We start from the raw sequence: 23,317 nt of genomic DNA on the forward strand, positions 1-23,317 counted from the left end.
GTGGCTTACTCTTGTGTTCAACAAAAACGTAGAAATGACCATTTTTCTTTAAAAAAAATCGTAATTTTTTTTATCCCAGCTTGCATTCTGCACTCATTTGAAGACCAAAACCACTTCGTTTTTCAGAATCAAATGAATATGAGTAACCTAGCGTAAATCAAATATACAAACTCTGCTTATCGACAACTATTCACAATTTAACCCACAAGATGCATATGAAGGTATGAAAAGGACCCAGGTCGTGTTTCTGGTTTCTTTTGCTTTGTTTTAGCCAAAAATGTCAACATGGTGGGTGGGGGCTTAAAATATTTTTACCCTCAACAAAAGCAGGTTTGGATGAGATAAATATCAAACTTCTCTATTGGGGAAAAGCAAAGAATTTGAGGTAGTTGCACTGATAGGTTCGTTTTTAACTTATTGAAAAGTCTTGGTGGGCCTTTGTTTGGAAACCTTTACTTTTAAAGAGACTTACCGAACCACCAGTCTCTATTTACATTTTGATGGGAAAATTTAAAAATTGCAATCTTAAAAATGAGGAAAAAAAAACACGTCGACAATGGTTTGACTTTGGTCAGAACGGCGGCGCGTGTTTGGGCTTTTTAAAGCTGAATTTATTATTTTTACATTTTCTTTTCTCTCTTTTCCTGTTTTTAAATGTGCCTGCTTTGAGTAGTCCGCACTATATTTAGCAAGATGCAACAATTTAATTAGCGGTTGCAGCTCTAGGACTGTGGAGAGTAATTACGCTTTTTAGTTACTGAGGCTAGTCCATATTTCATTTAGTGTAAAAGAAATCATGAGTGCATCTAGAAAACTCTCGTGAGCGGAATATAGAAAAAGAGCCAAAAATAGGGCAGAAGAGGGAAAACAAATTGCAGCTAAGAAAAAAGTAGCTTCATGGAAGAGGTGATCCGTCCGCAACTTCCCCTGCCACAAATTCCAATAATGCTCACATTCTAGAGGATATTAATAGTTCTTGCAATTTGTGTAACCGAGATAAAGAAGCTTCATTTATTTTCTCCAAACAGTTTATAAGTCAGAACTTGAGAGAACAACCTTCCTCATCGAGAAACATACAGACATTCATGCAGATTTCTTCATTTCTTTAAATATAATACAGGGCGATAACACTTGGTAGCAACAATTTGAAAAGCGAAACGGACATTTATAATGAAAAAACCAAAATGCCGTTTCGAAGCTAATAACCCTTCTGTGCTACCTCCCATTTGGGCTAATAAAATAAATTCACAGTAAATAAAAAAATCATATGTATAAGTAGAAACAAATATAATCATTATAAAATACTGGCACAATAAATTATTACAGCTAAATACAATTTTTAACATTAGAATAAATGTATAAAAATTATTAGAGAGTTGAAAGTGTTTATCACTGTGATCTATCTTGAAATATAATTGAAAAAAAACTCCTTTGCAGAATATTCTGTTATAATATTCACCTATAATTTTGAAAGAAAAAAAAACGCAATTAAAAATTTTTAACAGAAACTTTCAAACATTCGCTTTCAGGCTTTTTGGTATTTTTTACTTATTTACACCAATAAAAAGCATAAAAATTGTAAGAGAAAATTGTTTGTTTGAATTTTTCTGTTAGTTCAGATTTAAAATATTATTTTTTAAAAGAAGTAGTTACAAATTTCTTTGGAGCATAGGAAAAGCTAAAAAAATTTATAGAGGCCTGAAAGCATGCAACAGCCTTATAATTATTTGGAACGTTAATTATGCTTGATAAACATGCTAAATTTTTAAAAATCAATCTCAGTTTCAAAAATAGTAAAATAAATTCTTGTGAAATGAGGCGCTACCACCAGCTTTTTCTTGACAATTACACGCGCCAGCCATTGTTAAGTTTCTGCAAGTCTTCTCTATTACTCTATTACTCAACAGAACAGCCTGTACTGCGTGGTCGTAATGTGTCAGACGAGAGAGAAAACCCATTTGGGTTAGTCTATTTCTTATAAGATCCATGGTGGAGACACCATGACGTTACGTACAGATCCTGCTTGCATCTTGGCCAGAAGCTTTGGCCGAACAGGGTTTTCGAAAGCTACTGCGAGGGGTTTGAGCAAGTGCCTGTGGAGCCTGTAAAAAAAAAAAGAGAGATTGTGTCTTAGTCTAAGATTATGGTCCTGTACGTGGATATAGCAACGATATAGATAAGCTAGTGTAAAAGCATAGCCAGGAGCGTATGGAGCTGCATTCTGTGTCATAGCAAGGAGTTGTGAAGGAGATTTCGCAACTGGAATAAGGAAATAACAGCTTTTCAGTGAAATAAAGCATATGCTGAGAGCATGGGGAACTGTTGCACTGTACGTTAAGAAGCATACGCTAATAAGGCAAAGCAGGCTGCAAATTTATTTAACAGTAATGCTGTGTTTCATTTTCACCAAAGTTTAATGGGTAGGCAAAAACATATGTCTTTAGATAACTTTCTTATAAAAAAGGTATGTATTATAAATCACAAATTACATTATTAAAAATATGTTTGTTTTTGGAATGGACGAGTTATCCTATTTTACCTTAATTCCTATGAAAAACATTATTTCGCTCAAAGAATGTCTCGCATTATGAGTAAAATTTAGTCGTTAAGTGAGGTTCTACTGTATGTAGTTTTGTCTCACTAGCAAAATCCTCGCAAGAAACAGAGCATAAAAATGTACTGAGGGATAGTAAAGAGCTACTAGTTCTTGTCATTTGCTAAAGTAAGGGTAACGGCGGCTTTGAGTTTTCCTACTTTTCAGCATTCGATATAATAAAAGAGTAAAAAGATCCCGTTTACACATTCTTTTCAATCATCCTGCTTAAAATAAATTGACTTTGCAAAAGAGGGAAATAAAATTGATAGTTCAGAAAAGTAAATCACCCTTTTTCAATCATCAAAACAGTGTTGTGGTAAAAATCGCACAAGCGGTCTTAATCAGTTCGATTTTCACTGTCCTTGGACAGAACTGCCCATGGCATCATTATAAGAAAATTTCGGAATTAGTCTGCATTGCAGAAGACTAGTTCTTTTCCTGAATAATTAGCCGTGAGCTTTACCCCAAGTTTGCCTTATTATCTATCCTGACCGAAAGTGTGATAAAGTCTAACTAACAGTGCTGTCTTCAGTGCTGGGCTACAATTCTCACTAGGAACAAATGGCGAGCGAGAAGTGTCTGATGAACTTTGCTCTTCATGTGAAATCTCACACGTCTGCCGTAACTGGATTGGCCGCCATGGAAATCGTGTTCTACCATACCAGACATTTTTTATTGTCCTCAACATCATTCTCAACGTAGTAAAATTTGTTGATGTTATCTGAGGTCTGTTTTGTTGGTATTATAATATTAGGATGGACAGGGAATTTTTAATATTGCAGGGTCAACCTAAGGCTCCTTTATACCTAAGGTATATAAAAACATAAGAATGCTATAGCTAGCTACCTGATTCAGTCTTCCACGGCTTGCATTAAATATTTTTTGTCACTGAAATCCCCAGGTTCTAAGATAAAATAATCAAAGATAATTATGTGATTTAAAGTACATAAAATATTACAAATTTTTCAGAGTTACACCGCAAACATTTGACACAACACCAACGACCAACTAGCCTTCCACAGATTACAAATAATCAAACAGAAATAATGACGAGAGATATCTGTGCCTAAGCGCTAATTTGTAAGGCTATAGCATACTTAGGTTCGTATATAGGCCTTAGTCTGAGGTATATAGGAGCCTTAGGTCAACCTGTCAGCCTATTCATGGACAACTTTCCAAGATGAATCCAACTAGGCCAGTCAGACCACCCGATCAGGAGAGCGTGCCGTTACCCAGAACTTTATCTCAAACTATCTTAGTTGAGCCGTAGCAAGGCCATTGGCCTTGGCCGTAGCTGACACTCTATACCTCAAGATACTATCTAAGAACTTTATGTTTCTGACTCAGGGTTGTTAATGCCTTGCATCCGAAAGTTGCTTCTTTCTTTGTAATTGTTTTGTCCGAATAAATTGCGATATCCATCTGAGCTTGGAACAATTTTTTTTATTATGCGTATCCTTTCCTCACATTAATTTTCAGCACGTTTAATTAAGCTTTCTTTTCCATTTTTTGCGTTCTCAAAAATTGTGTTATGTCTGAATAAACTTTTACCACATCAGCTGGCGGGAAGTGAATAATGGTCTTCCTCCATGGTTAATACCTATATACCTATATATCTAGAGGAGCCTTATCCATGGTAGTATGCTTAGTAAAGAATTCGTAGGGAACACCAAACAAATCCCTACAAATTCTTTCATTTGAGCATCAAAGGGAAGCCGAGCTTCAAGAAGTAGTAGAAGAAGAAGAAGAAATCCCTACAAATTAGCGCTTAGAGGCACAGATATCTGTCGTCATTATTTCTGTTTGATTAGTTTGTAATCCGTGGAAGGCTTTGATCTTTGGTGTGTCAAATGTTTGCTGTGTAACACTGAAAAATTTGTAATATTTCATGTACTTTAAATCATATAATTATCTTTGACTATTTTATCTTAGAACCTGTGGATTTCAGTGACAAAAAATGTTTAATGCAAGCCGTGGAAGACTGAATCAGGTAGCTAGCTATAGCATACTTATGTTTTTTGAACTTACGTAATATTAGTTTGGATAAGGAATGAGATTTTTAATGTATTTAAAAGTCTGTGGTTCTGCTCTGTTATTAAGCAGCCTTCATCATAAGTTTCGACATAATAATTATGCTAAGAATTACTTTTTTTAGCTAGTTCTTGCATTACTTTAAGTAGTTTTCGATTGTTTATATGTCGAAAATTAAAAAATTCTTAATGTTACTGAGTAAATAATGAGACTTCTAATTCTTTATATCATTCGATAAATTTAATTAATTATATTTTCAGTTCAGCGTTTTACTGTTGAGACGGTATCAAAGTACTCTTGTGATTGCTGAACATAATGATGGTAAGTTGGTGCCCATCACTCTTAGTGCAATAACTGCAGCTAAACAGATAGGAAATGAAGTCGCATTGCTGGTAGCTGGCACTAAAACAGCATCTGTAAGTTTTCATAGTTAGTTTGAAAATTATTATTTTGTAAGTGTAAAATTTTATTGTCTGCAGCATTTAATTGAATGTGTTAAAATATTTTTTTTCAGTGAATTGCGTTACTTTTTAATACGAAAACAATAATTTGAGCCATATTATTGAATTTGGTGTTTATTAGGGCTAAAGTGCAGAATCGCCCACTTATTTGTTTGGTGCTTTTTACAAGAGTAAGAAGAATTGGATTTTTGTCGATTTTCTTTGACTTTTTAAGTTAAAATAGCTCGATGTGTACATGGATAGTCAAGGGAGTGCACAATGCCATTTTTGTGCAATTCTGTGATGATTTTTTTTTAAGTGAAAATATGTTGATATGTACATAGATATCGAGTATGTGCAATTCTTAGAAACGTGCCAAGCAGTGGGCGATTCTGCACTTTTCCCATTTATTAGTTCTGCATTCAAAAATTGAGAAACTTGTTTTCATTTCTTTGTCTATATTCATATTACTGAAGTCAGGAAGTACATGCTTTTCAAATTCTATCTGTCGCTGATGTAAGTGGGCTCCTTTAAAATTATGAAAAAATCTTAGCAGTTTTCTGTGCTTCAGAAGTAAAAAATTTTATTCGCTATTTTTATTATCCACTTAGGCTATTTCTGGACTGGCATGATTGATGCATTTGGTCTCCTTTTGTAGATGTTTTTTCACCTTCCAACAGCTACTTATTGTATTGTATTGATACACACATGTCAAGAGACCCTTGATTGAACCTGTGTGATTTCAAATCAGAACATCTTATTTAAGATTTTAAATGACGCTAGATAGCATTTGAAGTCTGTTATATTTTCGAATAACATTCCACACAGCATTGATCTTCAGTATGCAGTTTCAGTTCTGAGTTTTTTTATTGTTGTTGTTGGATGTGGGAAATTTGAACATCTAAACAACTGGTCATGTTCGATTCTTTCAGGAGGATAGACACTAGTTGGACTTCATAAATTTGAATAATTCATTAATTTTGTTATGTTTATGAAATTAGTTGGACATATCAAATATCTGTACTAGTGATTTGTTCAGTGTTTTAAAGTGTCCTTTTTTTTTTTTTTTTTTTTTTCTCAACAGTGCATATGTGTAATTTTTGTAATATTAAAATAAAGCAGTTTTCTTTAAAATTTGCAATGGTTTTTAAAATATCATGAAAATTTCATTACAGTATATTTAGATACTATCAATGATAATAAGCTGTAAATTTTAATTTATTTAATTGTATTAATGATGAATTTTTAAACGAAATTAGTGTTAACAGGGAAAATCGCCCAGTCCTGTGAGTATGTGTACTTTCAAAGCATGCAGGCCTAGGGGATGCACTTCTTTCTTCTTTTGCTGGTCCTGAACACGCTAAAAATAACTATAGGTTTCAGTTTTGTACATCTGAAACCTAAATTAGGTGAGGTGAGATTTTTCATAACCTGTTGTTATTATGTGAACCTTTTTCCTTTCTCATCGTTTTATTTCATATCATATCAAATATTACTCTAGTTTCGTTCATATTTGCAATATGTGACGGTAAATAATTTTCCCTTCGTAGGTTAATAGCATACTTCTGGGAATTTATCAACTTGTACAAATCTTTTGGAAGCCTTTGTGAAACTGTTGTTTTTTCTCCAAGAACTAAATTATTCCTTGCCATAAATCAACTATAAGTTGCTTTAAGATATTTGCTTTTTGCATTATTTTTTGCTCACTTTAAGGCAAATAAACATATACTGTTTCTTCTTACAATTAATCAAGTCTGACGATCATCTAGGATCCAATTCGCAACATTTCTAGGATAGGCTGTTCTAGTTTTTATACAAAGTGTATTTTTTGAGGTATTAATTATTGTGACTTGATTTTTCTCAACTGTCATGTTTGGAGCTTCCATCAATACCAAAGATCCTTGCTACATCACAATTTCCATTTTCTTTCACGAATTGAATGACTTTGCATTTGAAGAGCACTGTGTTTGTTTCTTTTTGAAAGAGCTATCTTTACTTCTAACAAAAGATTAGCTCAACCGTATTTCAGGTAAAGCAAATGTGATTTTTGATGTTCACTTCAAAATCATGGCTTCAAATGAGTGCAGAAAGACAAAACCTGTGACTGTCAATTCTGTGAGTTTATTCAGGACAGAAGTGCATTCTTAACTCAAATTGTATTTCCCTTTTTTCAAAAATCTAGAATCACATTCTTGTGCATGCCTGCATTGAATATAACCTACCCTGTATGCAGAATTATCTACTTTTTCAAGCGTTTTCCTCACTCGTAATGTTCTTCTTATTGCTCGTCAATTCAGAATAAAATTTTCTGAAAGCCTGGGAGAAATCTTCGAATAAATGACTTAAAAAAGATAAGCAGTTATTTACATGTTCAGATAAAACTCGATTGGAACTGCGTACTAAAGATTAATGCTCTGTGGAATGTTATTCGAAAATAAGGTGTTCTGATTTGAAATCACACAGGTTCAGTCAATGGCCTCTTGACATGTGTATTAATAACCATTCAGAGGAAATTAAAAGCGACAGTAGAATACGTACATGTACATTTCAGGTTTCTTGATAAAGAAAAGGATGCATGTTATATGGAGAATATACCTAAGAAAACAGTTTGAAATTATAGATGTGCATTATATGCTGGAATATTATTTAATTATTTTACAAATGCAAACATTAGTGCTTAAGCCATTAGCTAATGTGCTCTCCAGTACTTTTTAACTATGTTCTCATACCAAGAATGTGTAATACAATTATTTAAATATTCAGAAATCATAATCTGGTCAGATTCTCACAAAAAAAAAAAAAAAAAAAAAAAAAAAAAAAAAAAAAAAACAGTTTGGGTAATCTACCACTCCAATTCTGTAGAGTTGGTCTTGCAATTGGTCATGTCCAGTCAGACGTCTAAATAGAGCTACTGTTGTCTTATAAAACTTGGAATGAAAAAAAAAAAGACGGGAGAGAACAGAGAGCTGTAGCAGATTTAGGTGCCTGGAGGAGGCTTGCTGCCGGAATATAACAGTAGCTGCTTTTCATGGCTTTTATTAAAAAAAAAAAACAAAACAAAAATTACTGAAGTTGGCATGCACTTTCTTATTTTTCATTAGATGATGCAGACGTCATGGCAAATGTAGGTGTTAACCGCTTGCCTGATTATCCAGAGTTATCCCGGGTTCATATATATTGCAGTTAATTATTATCCCGAGAAAACTCGGGCAAAGCAGAATTTGTCAGTACGATTTGTTTTATCACGGTTTTACTCGGCCTGGAGGAAATGAAAGGAAATAGTCAGCTTTTATTGGCAGTTTGCCAAGTTTTGTTGGTTTCGCGGTTCTTTTGGCGGGACTGGTCAAGTGTTTTCCCTATTGTCTAGTAGACGTCGGCTTGTGGATAATTAACGTATAAAGAATGATAGTTGCATTGAAAAAAGTAAAATAATGGCGACGATGCAAGATAGCGAAAGCGATGATTTTTCTGATAGTGATTATAACCTCAAAGCATTTTCCAAATGTTATTCCTGCTACTGAAAAAAAAAAAAAAAATCGCATCCAATGAGACAGTGTTCTCTGTGCTCCCATAAAAGAGATTCCAGAGGTAAGCCAGTAAGAAAAAAGACCAAATACCAGTGTATAGAATGTCAGGTATCATTTTGCGTTATCCCTTGTTTCATAAACTCTCATACAATGACTAATATTTAATTTTTTTATTTGCCCGAGATAACTCGGGATAGTAAACTAATATTAAAACTAAATGCTTTTACGGGATAGTAAACTAATATTAAAACTAAATGCTTTTACACATGTAAAAAATTAAAAATTCAACTTAAAATCTTATTTTGTTTTGTTTCGTTTCCTTGTATTTAATAATAAAATAAAAAAAAAGTGATGATTTTTTGCAATTTTTTCCAAAAAAATGTGTAAGGGAAGATGTTAAATGAATTAAGGTTTCTGGAAATGGCAAAAAACAGATGAATTGCCAAGCTTAAGCCTCTGTGCAATCTCCTCAATTGCAATCTTTTGGATAAGTTTTGACTGAGACACGCATGTTCTCATTAATTTTGCTGAAAGGCTGTCCAGAGCAGATTTTTCATTGAAGTTAAAATCCCCAAAAATCTTTCATACCACTTTTTTACTATCCTGAGAGTTGAAGTGCTTTCTGTGTACATATCTTAAGATGTTTCGTGTTTTCAACCTTTGTACCTTTCTTAACTTGTATCACGACACAAATTCAGTTTTTGTTCTTCATTTTGATTAAGTCGTGCTATACATAAATCAATTCCATTCGGGTACATCCATCTCTAAAATGACTATCCATTGGCATATTCATGGCCATGAAATATACACCAGTGTTGCCTTGTGGATATGCTTCCATCATTTTTGAAATTGGATATGGAATTTTGTAGCCATTCACTTGATCAGAAGATGCACATGCAGTGTTGTGAGAACCAAATCAACCAAGGTGTTTTGCTGGATTTTTTTAATATTAGTATTTAAGTGGAGTCTTTTGAATGTTTTCATACTGGAGATTTTAAAGATTTTGTAACATTTTAAAAACTATATTCATTTATACTTTTCAGGTAGTAGAAGAACTGACAAAGGCAGATGGTGTAAAGAAAATTCTTAATGCAGAAAATGAAGCTTTTAAGGGTTTATTACCTGGTGAGTTAAATTTACATCATAGATATTAAAGTATTATATTAATAAATATATTTGTATAATTTCTTATATAGAAATATTCTTATATATTGTAGAAAGTTTGACCTCATTAGTGCTAGCTGCTCAGAAGCAGTTTAATTTCACACATATTATTGCTGGAGCATCTGCATTTGGAAAGGTAACTTCTAAATAAATTTGCATATTTTCACATGCTAAATAAATTTAAATGTATTAAAATTGTATTTTGTGAAATAAGACAGTATTTAATATTAAAAGTCCTTTAATAGATTTCATAACATAGAAAGTATTGATAAAACTCAATAATTGCTTTTACCACTCTGTGTGGCAGTGGCCTGGTCCACTTCTATCATTTTGCCTTTATATTCACGGTTCAAAATTCATTTTCAGTATCATGTGTTATGTGTAACTGTAATGCTGAATAAGATGGAAAAATAGAGCTAAGAGCCATTGAGTCAAGATAATATAAATTAATCAAACTAATTAGAGATAAAATCGAATGAAAATGATGCCTCAAAATTCTTTTGTGAATTGAACATTCGTTAAGAGTTGCTTAGAAGTTTTGTTCTAAGTTCTTTGAAAAATGAACTGAAATGGATTATGATAGTGTAATATATATATAAGACACAATACCACATATAAAACAAACCACAGTAGTGGTTTCTATAATTCTTAGAATGGTAAGCTGTGTTTTCATGATTATCTTTCTGCATAATGTAGACATGAGTCTATTTTCCACAGAGTCCATAGTTTTTAAAATTAAGGTATATAGCCTTCAAATGATTTGCTTTATTTTTCAGAGACCATTAAAAACTAATTTTGATTTAAGAAACTGAAATAATTTATTTATGAAGTAATCTAAATTATTATATAAAAGTAAAAATAAATTTAAATAAATCTGACAGTTTTCATATAATTTATTAATTATCACATTAAAATTTATGTAAGGCATTTTGAATATAACTTGCCTGATAATTGTAGTATTTTGTCAGGAAACTCATGAGTGCTATTTTATTCAATAGAAATTAATTTTTCAGATTAAAAATTTAAACTTTCTTTTGACTTAAATTTTAAGGCTTTGATCAGTAACTATAATTATATGATAATTTTCTGTATCTATATTCCTGGAGGAGAATTCCTGAAATAATGTAAAATCATTAAAAGTTAAAAGCATTTCTGATTTTGCCAACTAACATACAGTCAAAAGTCGTTAATTCGGACACCCATAATCCGGACGTCAAAGCTACAAACTTTCTGCGCATGCGTCGGGTTGACGTAAGACCTTTACGGCTGCGAGTACGCGTGTGCGCAAAATACGTTTACAAATGCGTGTTTAATGTATAACGGACGATATAAGCTAAGCTAAAATAATCTAATTCAGTTAATGTTGCAGATTGCATTGTTCCTTAATCTTTGAATAGGATTCGGCTTATTATTTTTTGCAGACCGTTAGAGCAATTTTATAAAGTCAGCTTGAACTTTCGATTATGCGAAATAGAATTTCTGATATATATTTACTAATATGTAAAGGATCTACAAAGCGAAAGTATATTTTGAAGTCCATTAAACAAAAAGTGGAATTGCTGCAAAAAATGGATAAAGGCATCCTTTGTTTATCTAAACTTTAACGTTTGTTCATCTAAACTTTGTTTATCTTTAACGCTGCGGCAGCTCAGTGAATTGGAAGTTGATCTGTCAGCACTATCCTTATCTTCAGGGCAGATGTTTTTATTTTATTTGGCTTATAATTCCTTACTAAATGTAGTATTTCCGTCTTTGATATGATTTAAATCAAATTCCTCGAATGACAGAGGTTATTGAAAATGAAAATATTTTGATTGACAAATTAGTTGGTATTCTCGTCACAGCAATTATAGGACTTGAACAGTGGAACTTTGTAACTGAACAAGAAATTAACTCTGTTTATAGAAGAGCATGTATTATCACATAAAAAACGAAGCAACTTGAACAACTAACATTGAAAGAAATATTTAATAAAGTAAACAAATAAATATTAAGCTTTTTTTTTTTTTTTTGTAAATTTTGATACCCTTTAGATCATAATTGTTCTTTATTTCATAAATTACGGTTTCATATTTTTAATTTTATAATTTCTGCATGCCACCTTACCAGATTTAAACTGATGATCGATAATCCGGAATCGCCGAAGTCCCGACGAGTCCGGATTAACGACTTTTGACTGTATAAGAAATTATACTCCTTCAAGAGACAAAATATCAAAACTAGTTGTAAATACAGAGGGTGTTTACACATTTTTAGAATGATTTCAGGACTGTTTATTTAATGTTTAAATTGGAGTATTTTTCGTACATGTTCAATCTCATAGCCTTTTTTTGGGGGGCTGTAAGTCTGTATTGTGATTTCCATGGTAGAAAGGTTTTTCATAAAATTTCCAGGGTGTTGATTTCCATCTCCCCCTACTTTCCAGAGCCCATCAGTCATAGTGGGTTTGAGCATAGAAAGAGCTCTTTTTGAGAGTTTAGCTGTTGCTGCAGACTTTACAGTACGATAAAAATTGTCAATATGTGGAATCTTGTTCTAGAGATATAATTGATAATGTGAAGGCATGAGATGGAAATTTTCTTAAAATAAATTATATAAAAATTTTTATACATTTTTAGATAATGCTTAGTATTAGATATAACTTATTTAAATAAAAAAATGTATTGAATTTTAATGTGCAGAAGGCATAAATCTCAAGAAGTATACCAGTCAGATTTTTATGGTTAACTTATAAGCCTCCTGAGTTAGAATGCCATTAGATGGTACAAGGGTTTTGGTTATGTATTTAATTTTAAAAGTGAAATTTATTTGCATATATTATCTGAAAGATTACAATTTTCTGTATTTAATAATTTTTAAATATAGAATTTGATTCCAAGAGTGGCTGCCAAGCTGGACGTTTCTCCTATATCTGAAGTTATTGGTATTAAAGATCCAGACACATTTATCAGAACAATATATGCAGGTTATTTCTTAAGTTTATGCATTTGAAAAGTTTTATGTTAATATTATTAGTTAAGTTTTATTATTATCTTTTCAAATACCGTATTTACTAATGTACTAATGTATTTGCCTCCTTTTTATTATTATTTTCACTGCCTGAAAATAGTGAGTGTAAGATTATGTGATGTATTAAACTTTGTAAGGGAAACAAAGGAAGAACGTATAATTAAATTAGTTATAAACAGATGTTAATAGCATTATTGATTATTGTCTTAAGTACTATTTATTTGTATTATTATTCTACCTTTTATGATGATATATAATTTAACATTTCATTGGCAATCGGCAGATATTCCCAGGGTTGGGTCCACAGAAAGCTGTCCTTTTGGAAATAATCGTTGCTGACAAATTTTCCTGTTTCCTTTAATATCTATCAGATTTGTTTCCATTCCAGACTTTCTGAACGAGCTTAAACATCATTAATGTCAGCATATTTTAAACATTTGCGATTTAAACTTTGCGGTATAGCTGCCAGTATCCTTATGTACCATTACTCCAAATAAGTGAAACTACACTGATCCAGATGAACCAATAGTGATGTTTTCATAAAAATTCCACAAACTTCATTACATATCACTTCAAAATCACCTAGTACAGTCAAAAGTCATTAATTCGGACACCCATAATCCGGAATGATCTATAATCCGGACCTCAAAGCTACAAACTTTCTGCGCATGCGTCGCTTTGACGCATGCGCGTAAGACATTTACGGCTGCGAATATGCTTGTGCGTGTGCGCAAAATATGTTTACGAGTGCGCGTTTAATGTACAACGGACGGTATAAGCTAAGCTAAAATTATCTAATTATCTATTTCAGTTAATGTTGCAGATTGCGTTGTTCCTTAATCTTCGAATTGGATCCGGCTTATTATTTTCTGCAGACTGTTAGAGCAATTTTATAAAAGTAAGCTTGAACTTTCGATTATGTCAAATAGAATTTCTGATATATATTTATTAATATGTAAAGGATCTACAAACCGAAAGTATGTTTCGAAGTTCATAAAACAAAAAGTGGAATTGCTGCAAAAAATGGATAAAGGCATATCCTTTGTTTATCTAAACTTTAACGTTTGTGTATTTAAACTTTGTTTATCTTTAACGCAGCAGTACGCAATGAATTGGAAGTTGATCTGTCAGCACTATCCTTATCTTCAGGGCAGACGTTTTTATTTTATTTGGCTTATAATTCCTTACTAAATGTATTTCATCTCGATGTGCTCCGTCTTTGATATGATTTAAATCAAATTCCTTGTCATTATAATTCGCTTCCGATAGAGAAGAAAGTGACAGAGGTTATTGAAAACGAAAAAATTTTGATTGACAAATTAGTCGGTAGACACAGCAATTATAGGACTTGAACAGCGGAACTTTGTAACTGAACAAGAAGTTATGTCTGTTTATAGAATTAAAGAGAATGTATTATCACATAAAAAACGAAGCAACTTAAACAACTTACGTTAAAAGAAATGTTTAATAAAGTAAACAAATAAATATTAAGCTTTTTTTTTTTTGTAAATTTTGATACCTTTTAGATCATAATTGTTCTTTATTTCATAAATTATGGTTTCATATTTTTAATTTTATAATTTCTACATGCCATCTTACCAGATTTAAACTGATGATCTATAATCTGGAAAAACCGATAATCCGGAATCGCCGAAGTTCCGAAGAGTCCGCATTAACGAATTTTGACTGTATTCTCAACTATGAAATCAAGCCATGAAATACATATGACAATAAGTTTGAAACTACACTCATTCAGATAAACTAATAGTGGTGCTTTCAAAAAATTGCACAAACTTTGAACATCTCACTTCAAAGTCACCCAGTATTCTCAACTATGAAATGAAGCCATGAAATACATGCTTGTTTTGCTTGAAACAAAAACTGCGTGTTAACAGAAATACTTTTACTTTCAGACAACTTGTGTGATGCAATAATATGATAAAAAAATTGTTTTACTCAATTGACAATATTTTTTAAGTGATTGAGTGTTGCACACACAAAGCCATTTTAATGAATATATTGAAAAATAATTGCGCTGTATTTTCACAAAATGCACAAAATTACTAATCATTTTATCCCAATTTTCGTTTTAGATATATATCATATCTTCAGTATTCAAGTTTCATAAAGTATGCACTTTTTCAAAATTTATATTTTGTCAAACATTAATTTTTATCATGAGAAACAGATGTTGTATTATTTTATGCAATTTTATAAGAAATTAATTTAAATAAACAACATACTTTGTGTTTCATGCTTTTCAGAGAAAGAGGAACGTGCGTTCCCTCAAAGTTGAAGACCTCTTATATTTACAATTTTATGAATGTATTATGAATACTGAATCTCCAGAAAATGCTAATATTTTCTATATCCACCCACTTTTTTTATTTTTATTGATTAATTTGCCGTTTCTGCTGTTCAGTAAAATGCGCTTGCTTGTTTAGGATTAATTTTTGTCCAGGTGATCTATTTATGATATACCATCACCTGATCTTTATTTATTGTTTTATGTCAGTGAGAGGGAAAGGTAACAGATTTTGAAATATGAATGAATTGATTTTAAATGCATGAATAAAAGGAAACTAACTATCTTTAGGGTTCTGAGAAAACATAAAAATTTTCCAAAGAAACTTTTGGGAGAGATAGAATTATGTAAATAAATCGGAAGATTCTAAATCATGTGCTGAAAGTTTTAACAGAGAAATATACAAGTAAGAGAAACATATTGATAAGTATGTTACATAAATTCTAAAGAAGATTTCCCCCCTCAACTCTTTTATCTTTTTTTCAATCAATTATTATGTTGTAAGAACTGGTCAGTGTTTTGAGGCACTAATATAGATATATTATACTAAGTTCATCACTTTTTCTCTTGTTTAGTCATCTGGTCACAATTGCCTTTCTGCAAACAAAATAGTTTTTGTCTTGCTAGTGAAATTGGTTATAGCTAGTTCAAATTGGCAGAAATTAATAAAGCATTAAAACATTGCATTAATAAAAAATATTTGCAATTCTTTAAAATTATTTTTATTAACGCTAGAAACATGTCTACTGTTATTTTGATGATTTCAGATTAACTTTTGTGTGCTGTGTCTTTATTTATGGGCTGAGGCTGTTGAAATTTTACGTAGGCTATTCAGAAAGTAAGGAACGTTTCCGTCTGACGTCGCTAGGTGCACGCCGATCATATGTATTTTGGTGTCTGCGTGCTCAGCATCTCAGTCGGCGTCCAGCCATCACAATGGGAACATTTCCACGCTGCCCGTTTTATTTCAATATTCAAATTTATGTGATGCGGTTTTTGTTGGCAAAAAACCTAAAACCTATGGAAATTTATCGGCAAGTGTGTGAAGTGTACGGAAACAACGTAATGAATGAAAGTTCAATCTGGAAATGGTGCATTCAGTTTAAAAATGGCCGAACTAATGTTCACGATGAAGAGAAGTGTGGACGCCTTAGCATTGTGACCGACGAACTGGTCGCTAAAGTTGATCAAAAGATTCGTGAAAACCACCGTTTCACAACAACAGAGCTTTTGCCTAGTTTTCCACAAGTTTCACAGACTTTGTTGTTTGAAATTGTCACACAAAAACTAGGCTACCACAAATTTTGTGCAAGATGGGTGCCGAAATTGCTTACAGACCACCATAAAGGTCAGCGAATGGAGGCAGCTTTGACATTTTTGGAGGCTTATGACAGACATGGCGATTCATTACTGGATCGAATCGTAACTGGTGACGAGACGTGGGTGAGACACGTGAATTGCAAGACAAAATTACAGTCCATGCAGTGGGGGCACACAAGTTCCCCCAAAAGACCAAGAAAATGTTTGCAAACCTTGTCACCAAAGAAGCTTATGGCGACTGTGTTTTGGGATAGGCAAGGTGTGCTTCTGATTGATTTTCTCGAACGTGGTGCCACAATAAACTCTGAGCGGTACTGTCAAACTTTGCGCAAACTTAGAAGAGCAATTCAAAACAAGCGCCGAGGAAAGTTGATGTCCAAAATTTTGCTTTTGCATGACAATGTCCGACCTCACACGGCAAACCGCACTCAAGAACTCCTTAATTCATTCAAATGGTAGGTTTTTCCTCATCCTCCCTATAGTCCCGTTCTTGCACCTAGTGATTTTCACTTGTTTCCAAGAATGAAGAACTGGCTAGCAACACAGCACTTTGACAATGACAAAGAGCTGCGGGTGCGCGTCACTGAGTGGCTGAGATCGCAGGCGGCAGAATTCTAGGACGAAGAATTTCAAAGCTTGTCCACCGCTATGATAAGTGCCTCAGTTTGTTTGGTGACTATGTAGAAAAGTAGAATTTTAGTCGCTCTTTCTGATGCATATAATAATTTTTTTTTCTTGTACTTAGTTTCTTTTTAATTCCAAAACGTTCCTTACTTTCTGAATATCCCTCGTATATCGTTTTAAAAAACTTCATTTAGTGCTACTGTGTTACAGTGGTCATAGTGAGAAACAGGAATCAATGTGTTTCAGTGACTACAGTACACATTTTATTTAACCCTTTGATACACGCAATATTATTTTTATAACTTTTTTAACTATAGAAATTGAATGTTATAATCCTAGAGACAAATAATATATGAATTAAAAAAAATCTACTCTTGCCCATTGTTCTGTGGGTGGTGGTCTCACTGTGAAACCACTGTGCGTCTAGGACTTTGAAACTTACTGAGATAGTAGGGAAAAAAACTTACCTTTTTACGTGCGCGTTTCCAATAAATGACGAAATTTACGAATTTTTAAAAAAATGTATGTAACAGTTGCATTATATGTAATTTTTTTACATTATTTTACAAAGTAAATCGTCAGAAAAAATTTAAAAAATAAACATTTGTATGATTTTTCTATAGCTGTGAAACTAAAATTTCCTACGTAATAAGGACGTTTGGCTCAATGGATAAAAAAGACTCAGTAAAATAAACAAAGACTTTTTTAAAAAAAATTTCAAAGAACAAATTTTTTTTTGTGACATTGTTCAAAGCATGTTTTATATTTTTGGTACATGCATAGACCCACATAGCATGTTTCGCACATGTATCTTGTTCTATGAGGTTTCTTCCTTGTGCTACAAAATATACATTGCCTGGATCTTCAGTGGTATATGCTCAGCATTATTTAGTTTCTTTTAATATGGCACATGAAATTTTTTTTTTTTTTTTATGTTAATTGGGGAGGGGCTTGGTCTTTTTGGCTTTGGTACGGATCATTCGTTTTCCATTCATACTTATTTTATTCGTATTTTGCCTCAAAATATTCAGAAAATTTTTTTAATTTAAATGAAACTTTATGCGATTTCTATTTTTAATTATAACAAAGTATATTTCCATTAAATTTAAATCACAGGAAATAATTTATAAAATCACAATACTAGCTTGGGGAGCAAGTGTGTCGAGGTCAGAGGAAAGTCTCTGGAAAAGAAAGACTTTTTTACTGGACAGATGCATGTATTGTTTAGTAATAAAATAACTCTGTGATTTCAAAAACCCCTATCTATATCCGGGCAAAAATAAACATTCCTATTTGAGAAGCAAGCAAACGCCATTGTGAAGAGCAGTGATTTCAAGGCGCGACCACCGAGCCTTTAGAGCATTGTGACACAATCAATGTTCTAGTGGCTCAGTGGTCGCGCCCTGAAACCACAAAGCAAATGCTATACATATAGAGGGTTCTTTTTATATATGCAGTTTAATTATAGCAATTTTTTATTGTTTGTGATAGAAATCATGATGTGCAATGAATAACTTTTGAAATTTAAAGTTGTTTATACTAATGAAAGGAAGTTATTTTGTCTCATTGAAAACGAATTTTAAAAGGCATCCGATTTGAAGTACAAAGACCTAAAACATGTACGATTCTACAGTCATTTTGTGTTATTTAGAGGTAAAAGATCAGTAATCAATTGATTTTCACTCAAAAATTTCGGAAAGAGGAGAAAAAAATTCGAAAATTGGTGGTTTCAGGGGACGATCTCCACACATGAACAAAAATATAAATTGGTGTTTATATGTTATAATATAAAAACACCAATATATAAATATTATTATATATTGGTGTTTCTATATAATAATATAAATTGATGTTTTTTTATTTAATGCAGTTTTGTTAGCAATTTATATAAATAAACAATAAATAGAAACACCTGAAATTTATCTTAAACCAACATTTGCTGGTGACTACAATCCAGAAATTGGTGGTAATAATGTGTTAAACACATTATTAAATGTAATAATGTGTTAAACACATTATCATGGCCAATGGGATTTCTGCACATTTATTTATAGTCTGCTTGCAGGACCAAGTGATGGTTAGATGTAGCCCTACGTTTTTTGTTCTGCCATCTCCCTAAGATGGATGATAGAAAATATTAAGTGTATTAAAGTTTAGCAATAAGAAACAGAAAATTTTCACTAGCTGAAGGAACATTAACTATGTATCCATGCAAAATGTAAACTATGTATACATGTGCAGATTGGTAATCACAGACATTGAATGAATTGCTTGTGTGTATATGTCTGTTTCTCACCAAAACTGAAATGTACCAAAACTTATAGCTGTTATTTTGATACCATTATGGAAAAAACAGAAATGTTTAAAATCACTTCATAAAAGTGTTGTTATGTAAATAAGCACTTCTGAATTTCTTCTTTTTTGGGTCATTTATTTTTGACTTGAAAGCCACCATGATATTAAGAACACCTGCTTGCTCCGTCATGTGATTAGTGACAAAGTAGGAGGTATTTGGAAGGAAAATATGATTTCAAACTTCTTCAGTGTGCATTTGAACATGGTTCATTGTAGAAGCCTTACAAAAATTGCACTACTAAGGAATTTAGCTGTGTGGCAATGTAGAGGGCTAATTTACCATTTTAAAAAGTGCAGATTATTATACAGAAAAATAAATAAATAAATATAGTGGTTGTAAAAAATGTAGTGGTTTAAAGAATGTTTCAGTGTTTCTACTCTCTTTCCCTGTCCTTCAATACCATTAAATACATTGTATGTGTTGCCAATAAAATATTGATATCTAATCTTTTTAAAACATTCTTGAGAAAAAGTTAATGTTTAAACATTTAATTTGTGTAAAAAGAATATATATTAGCATTTTCCCCCCTAAAGCTCATTATTATGCTTGTTAATTTCAATTTCAGAATGCTGAAAAAAAGTATTAAATAAGTCAATTGCATATGGAGGAATTAGTATAAAATTTAATGATGTTATTTATATATTAGTTGCTCTATACCATTAAAGCTAAATGCCAGTAGAGTATATGAATTGAAAAATAGAAAATTATGTATATAAATAATGTAATAAAATGCAGACTTGCCAACTCTCCCGATTTAGGCGGGAGATACCCGATTTTCGACCGCTCTCCCGCCAACCCGATTTACAATATATTTCTCCCGACTTTTTCTTATTCTTAAAATTTCTCACGATTTTTATGGAACTTGGCTTAATACTTTGTTATGTGAACAAAAAAAGTGATTTTGGACGTCCGAAGCAAATGAATTTTCTCTAGATTATATCTAAAACAAAACTTTGCGAATTAGATAACTTCTGCTTTGTGAGTGAGAGCATATCGTCCAGAAACGTCTTTCTCCAGTTCTCCAATGGGCATCGTGTTCCACTGCGTGTCATCTGGCACATATTAGCCAATGAGGACAAAACAAGCTGTTATTTGGATGTTCTTTAGTTATTTCGGTCATTTTGTCCTGAGTTGTGTGAGTACACGTGCCTTTGGGAAACAGTTTTAGAAATTATCATCTTTTGTTATGTCTGCGAGAAAATTGAAATACTCGTTTACGTTTCAAAAATCGTACACAGTTGACTTTCCTTCAATTATTTCCTCAAGGAAATGTAATAAATTTGCAATGTGTACCGCCTGTCGTTGCGATTTTTCGATTTCGCATGGTGGAAGGGTGGATGGTCTCAAACATGTGTGTACACAAAAACACAAGGGCAACATGAGCTGTTTTGAAAAAAAAAAAAAAAAAAAAAGAAAAATTAAATTTTTCTTCGGAAACAAAAAATCAAAAAGTTATTAATGCAGAATGTCTGTGTCTGTTCTCTGCCTTTTTACTGGAGCACAACCTGCCACTGAATGCATCGCATCACGCTGCAGCTTTATTTAGAAAAATGTTTCCTGATAGTGAAATCGCTAAGAAATACTTAAGTGCAAGAACCAAAAGAGGTGCAATTGTTAAAGAAATGGATTTGAAAAATAAATCTTCAGTTATTGATCGCATTAAAACAGCTCCGTTCTGCCTCTCTACGGATGGAAGCAATAATACCAATTCAAAACTGTATCCAATTGTTGTTTCTTTTTTTAATCCAGAGTCTTCAGAAATTGAGTGCAGTTTACTTTCTGTCCCCACTTTGTAAGGACATTTGACAGGCTTTAATATAGCACAGCTAATTATTAAAACTTTAAAAGAAAATGCAGTCCCTCTGGATAATTGCTTAGCACTAGGTGCCGATAATGCACCAGTATTGGTAGGCTTGAAGACTGGTGTTGCAGGTATCTTCAGAAAGAAAAATTCAGATTTGCAGATTATGAGGTGCACCTGTCACCTCTTAAATTTAGCAGCTGAAAAAGGAGTAGCTTCTTTACCAATAAATGTGGATGAACACATTGTTGATATTTATTATAATCTTGAAAGGAGTTCTAAAAAGGAGGAAAAATTGAAACAGGTCCAACAGCTGCATAATAGCAGTTTACAATTAGAAAACTTGGATGAAGTTATAAAATCAGCTAGGATTGACACCCAGTGGAGTTTAATTGGAAAACTGAAAGATGCTGATGGAATTTTAAAATATAGAGAACTGTCTAGAATTATGTTGGCCATCTTGACAGTTCCCCATAGTAATGCAGAGTGTGAGAGGATTTTCAGTGTTGTTGCGAAAACGAGGACTAAATTTAGATCTAATATTAGTGATGACACATTAAAAAACTTTTATTAGTGAAAGCAGGCCTACGTGGCAATTGCTATGAACAAAATTATGAAGTTTCTTTCTTAAAGAAAGCAAAATCTGCCACTGTTTATACCATTTGTACAAAAACTGATTAAAGGTTTTTTTTTTTTTTTTTTTTTTTTGTTTTTGTTTTCTTAAACGATGAAAGTAATAAAAATGTTTTTTATGTGTAAGGAATTTTTGTGTTGCTTGCATTTAAGATTTAGTTACTATTTAAAGTTAATTCATTATTGAAAACTATATTTTCCTCATTTAAAAAGTCTTTTTAACATTGTGAAAAATCTCCCGATTTCTTAAAAAAATCTCCTGATTTTTGAGTGTCATAGGTTGGCAAGTATGAAAATGAAAAATAAATATAACACCTAGTAAATTGTGCATATAAATTAAGAATTTTAATATTTTATTATATATATATATATAGAGAGAGAGAGAGAGAGAGAGAGATAGAAATATAGTTATTGAAGTATAAAGTATTTTTCTTTTTCAGGTAATGCCATTCAGACATTAAAAGCAAAAGATGCCATAAAATTACTTACAGTACGAGGTACTAATTTTGCAGCTTGTGCATTAACAGGAGGAGGAGTTTCCACTGAGAATGGTATGTTAAGTTAATATTTGGAAAAGTTCTGTTATTTAAGCACTCGGCATTTAATAAAAGTTTTTGATCAAGTTCAAGATTCAAAGTGGAGCAAACAGGTATTTTTAAAGCACCTGTTTGCTCCACTTTGAATCTTGACTTGATTAAAAATTTGTTTCTGAATGAAATAAACAAAACAGTATCATATGCTGCTTTTAAAAATTTGTTTTTGAATAAAAGCAAGCGAAACAGTGTCATTTGCTGCTTTTAATGTATGCAAAGTTTAAGTTAAAAATCCCAAAATTTGTTTTAAAAGTGACCTTATCCTCTTGTACTTTGCCAATATTGATTAAACATAATTAAATGTGTTATAAAGTGGATTCCAATGAATTAGTTGATGTTGCTGTGAATAGCAGGGTTTAAATCTAAAACTAGGAGCTAGCTAAATCAGAGTGCTGATAAGTGTTCTTCTTCCAGGAAACTTTTGTCACTGTTTTTTTAAGCATTGAATATTTGATATCAAATCTGTTTTACATGTGTCCTTAAATTGTTCGTTAAGGAACTCTGGCATGGTGCTTATGCAATTTAAGCAAACTACTGGTAGCTTAGCTAGTCCATTTAGCAAGTGTTTAATTTTAAGATATCTGTGTCAGTTGTAATATTTCACATTAAACTTTTAAGTTAAAGTAATATTTCTGACAACTATTTGTTATTTTATAAATTAAAGAAAGTTTCACAAGTCACATTAATAGCTTAATACACTATATTAACACACACACACATACAATTTTAGCTTAATACACTATATTAACATACACACACATATAATTTTAGCTTAATACACTATATTAACATACACACACATATAATTAATAGCTTAATGCACTGTATTAACACACACACATATAATTAATACCTTAATAATGTGTATTAGTAGCATAAATAAAAAAGTCACATTAATAGCTAAACAATTGATTTCTT

The 23,317-nt window shown here is 32.0% G+C and overlaps 1 protein-coding gene across 1 annotated transcript in view; it reads left to right on the plus strand.

Moving 5' to 3' along the window:
- The first annotated feature begins 4,342 nt into the window (after nt 1-4,342).
- Nucleotides 4,343-23,317, plus strand: part of wal (electron transfer flavoprotein subunit alpha wal) — a 28,827-nt gene continuing 9,852 nt past the window's right edge. Inside the window, exons 1-7 of the mRNA XM_085816075.1 lie at nt 4,343-4,437; nt 4,529-4,586; nt 4,888-5,043; nt 9,638-9,719; nt 9,812-9,894; nt 12,624-12,723; nt 22,247-22,357. Of these exons, the coding sequence (XP_085672201.1) occupies nt 4,554-4,586; nt 4,888-5,043; nt 9,638-9,719; nt 9,812-9,894; nt 12,624-12,723; nt 22,247-22,357 (565 nt within the window). The 5' untranslated portion in view covers nt 4,343-4,437; nt 4,529-4,553. The remainder of the gene's footprint in view (nt 4,438-4,528; nt 4,587-4,887; nt 5,044-9,637; nt 9,720-9,811; nt 9,895-12,623; nt 12,724-22,246; nt 22,358-23,317) is intronic.

This window comes from Stegodyphus dumicola, chromosome 4, assembly GCF_044657685.1.
Source record: "Stegodyphus dumicola isolate Sdum_Otavi_A_Nest chromosome 4, ASM4465768v1".
Classification (NCBI taxonomy): Eukaryota; Metazoa; Arthropoda; class Arachnida; order Araneae; family Eresidae; genus Stegodyphus; species Stegodyphus dumicola.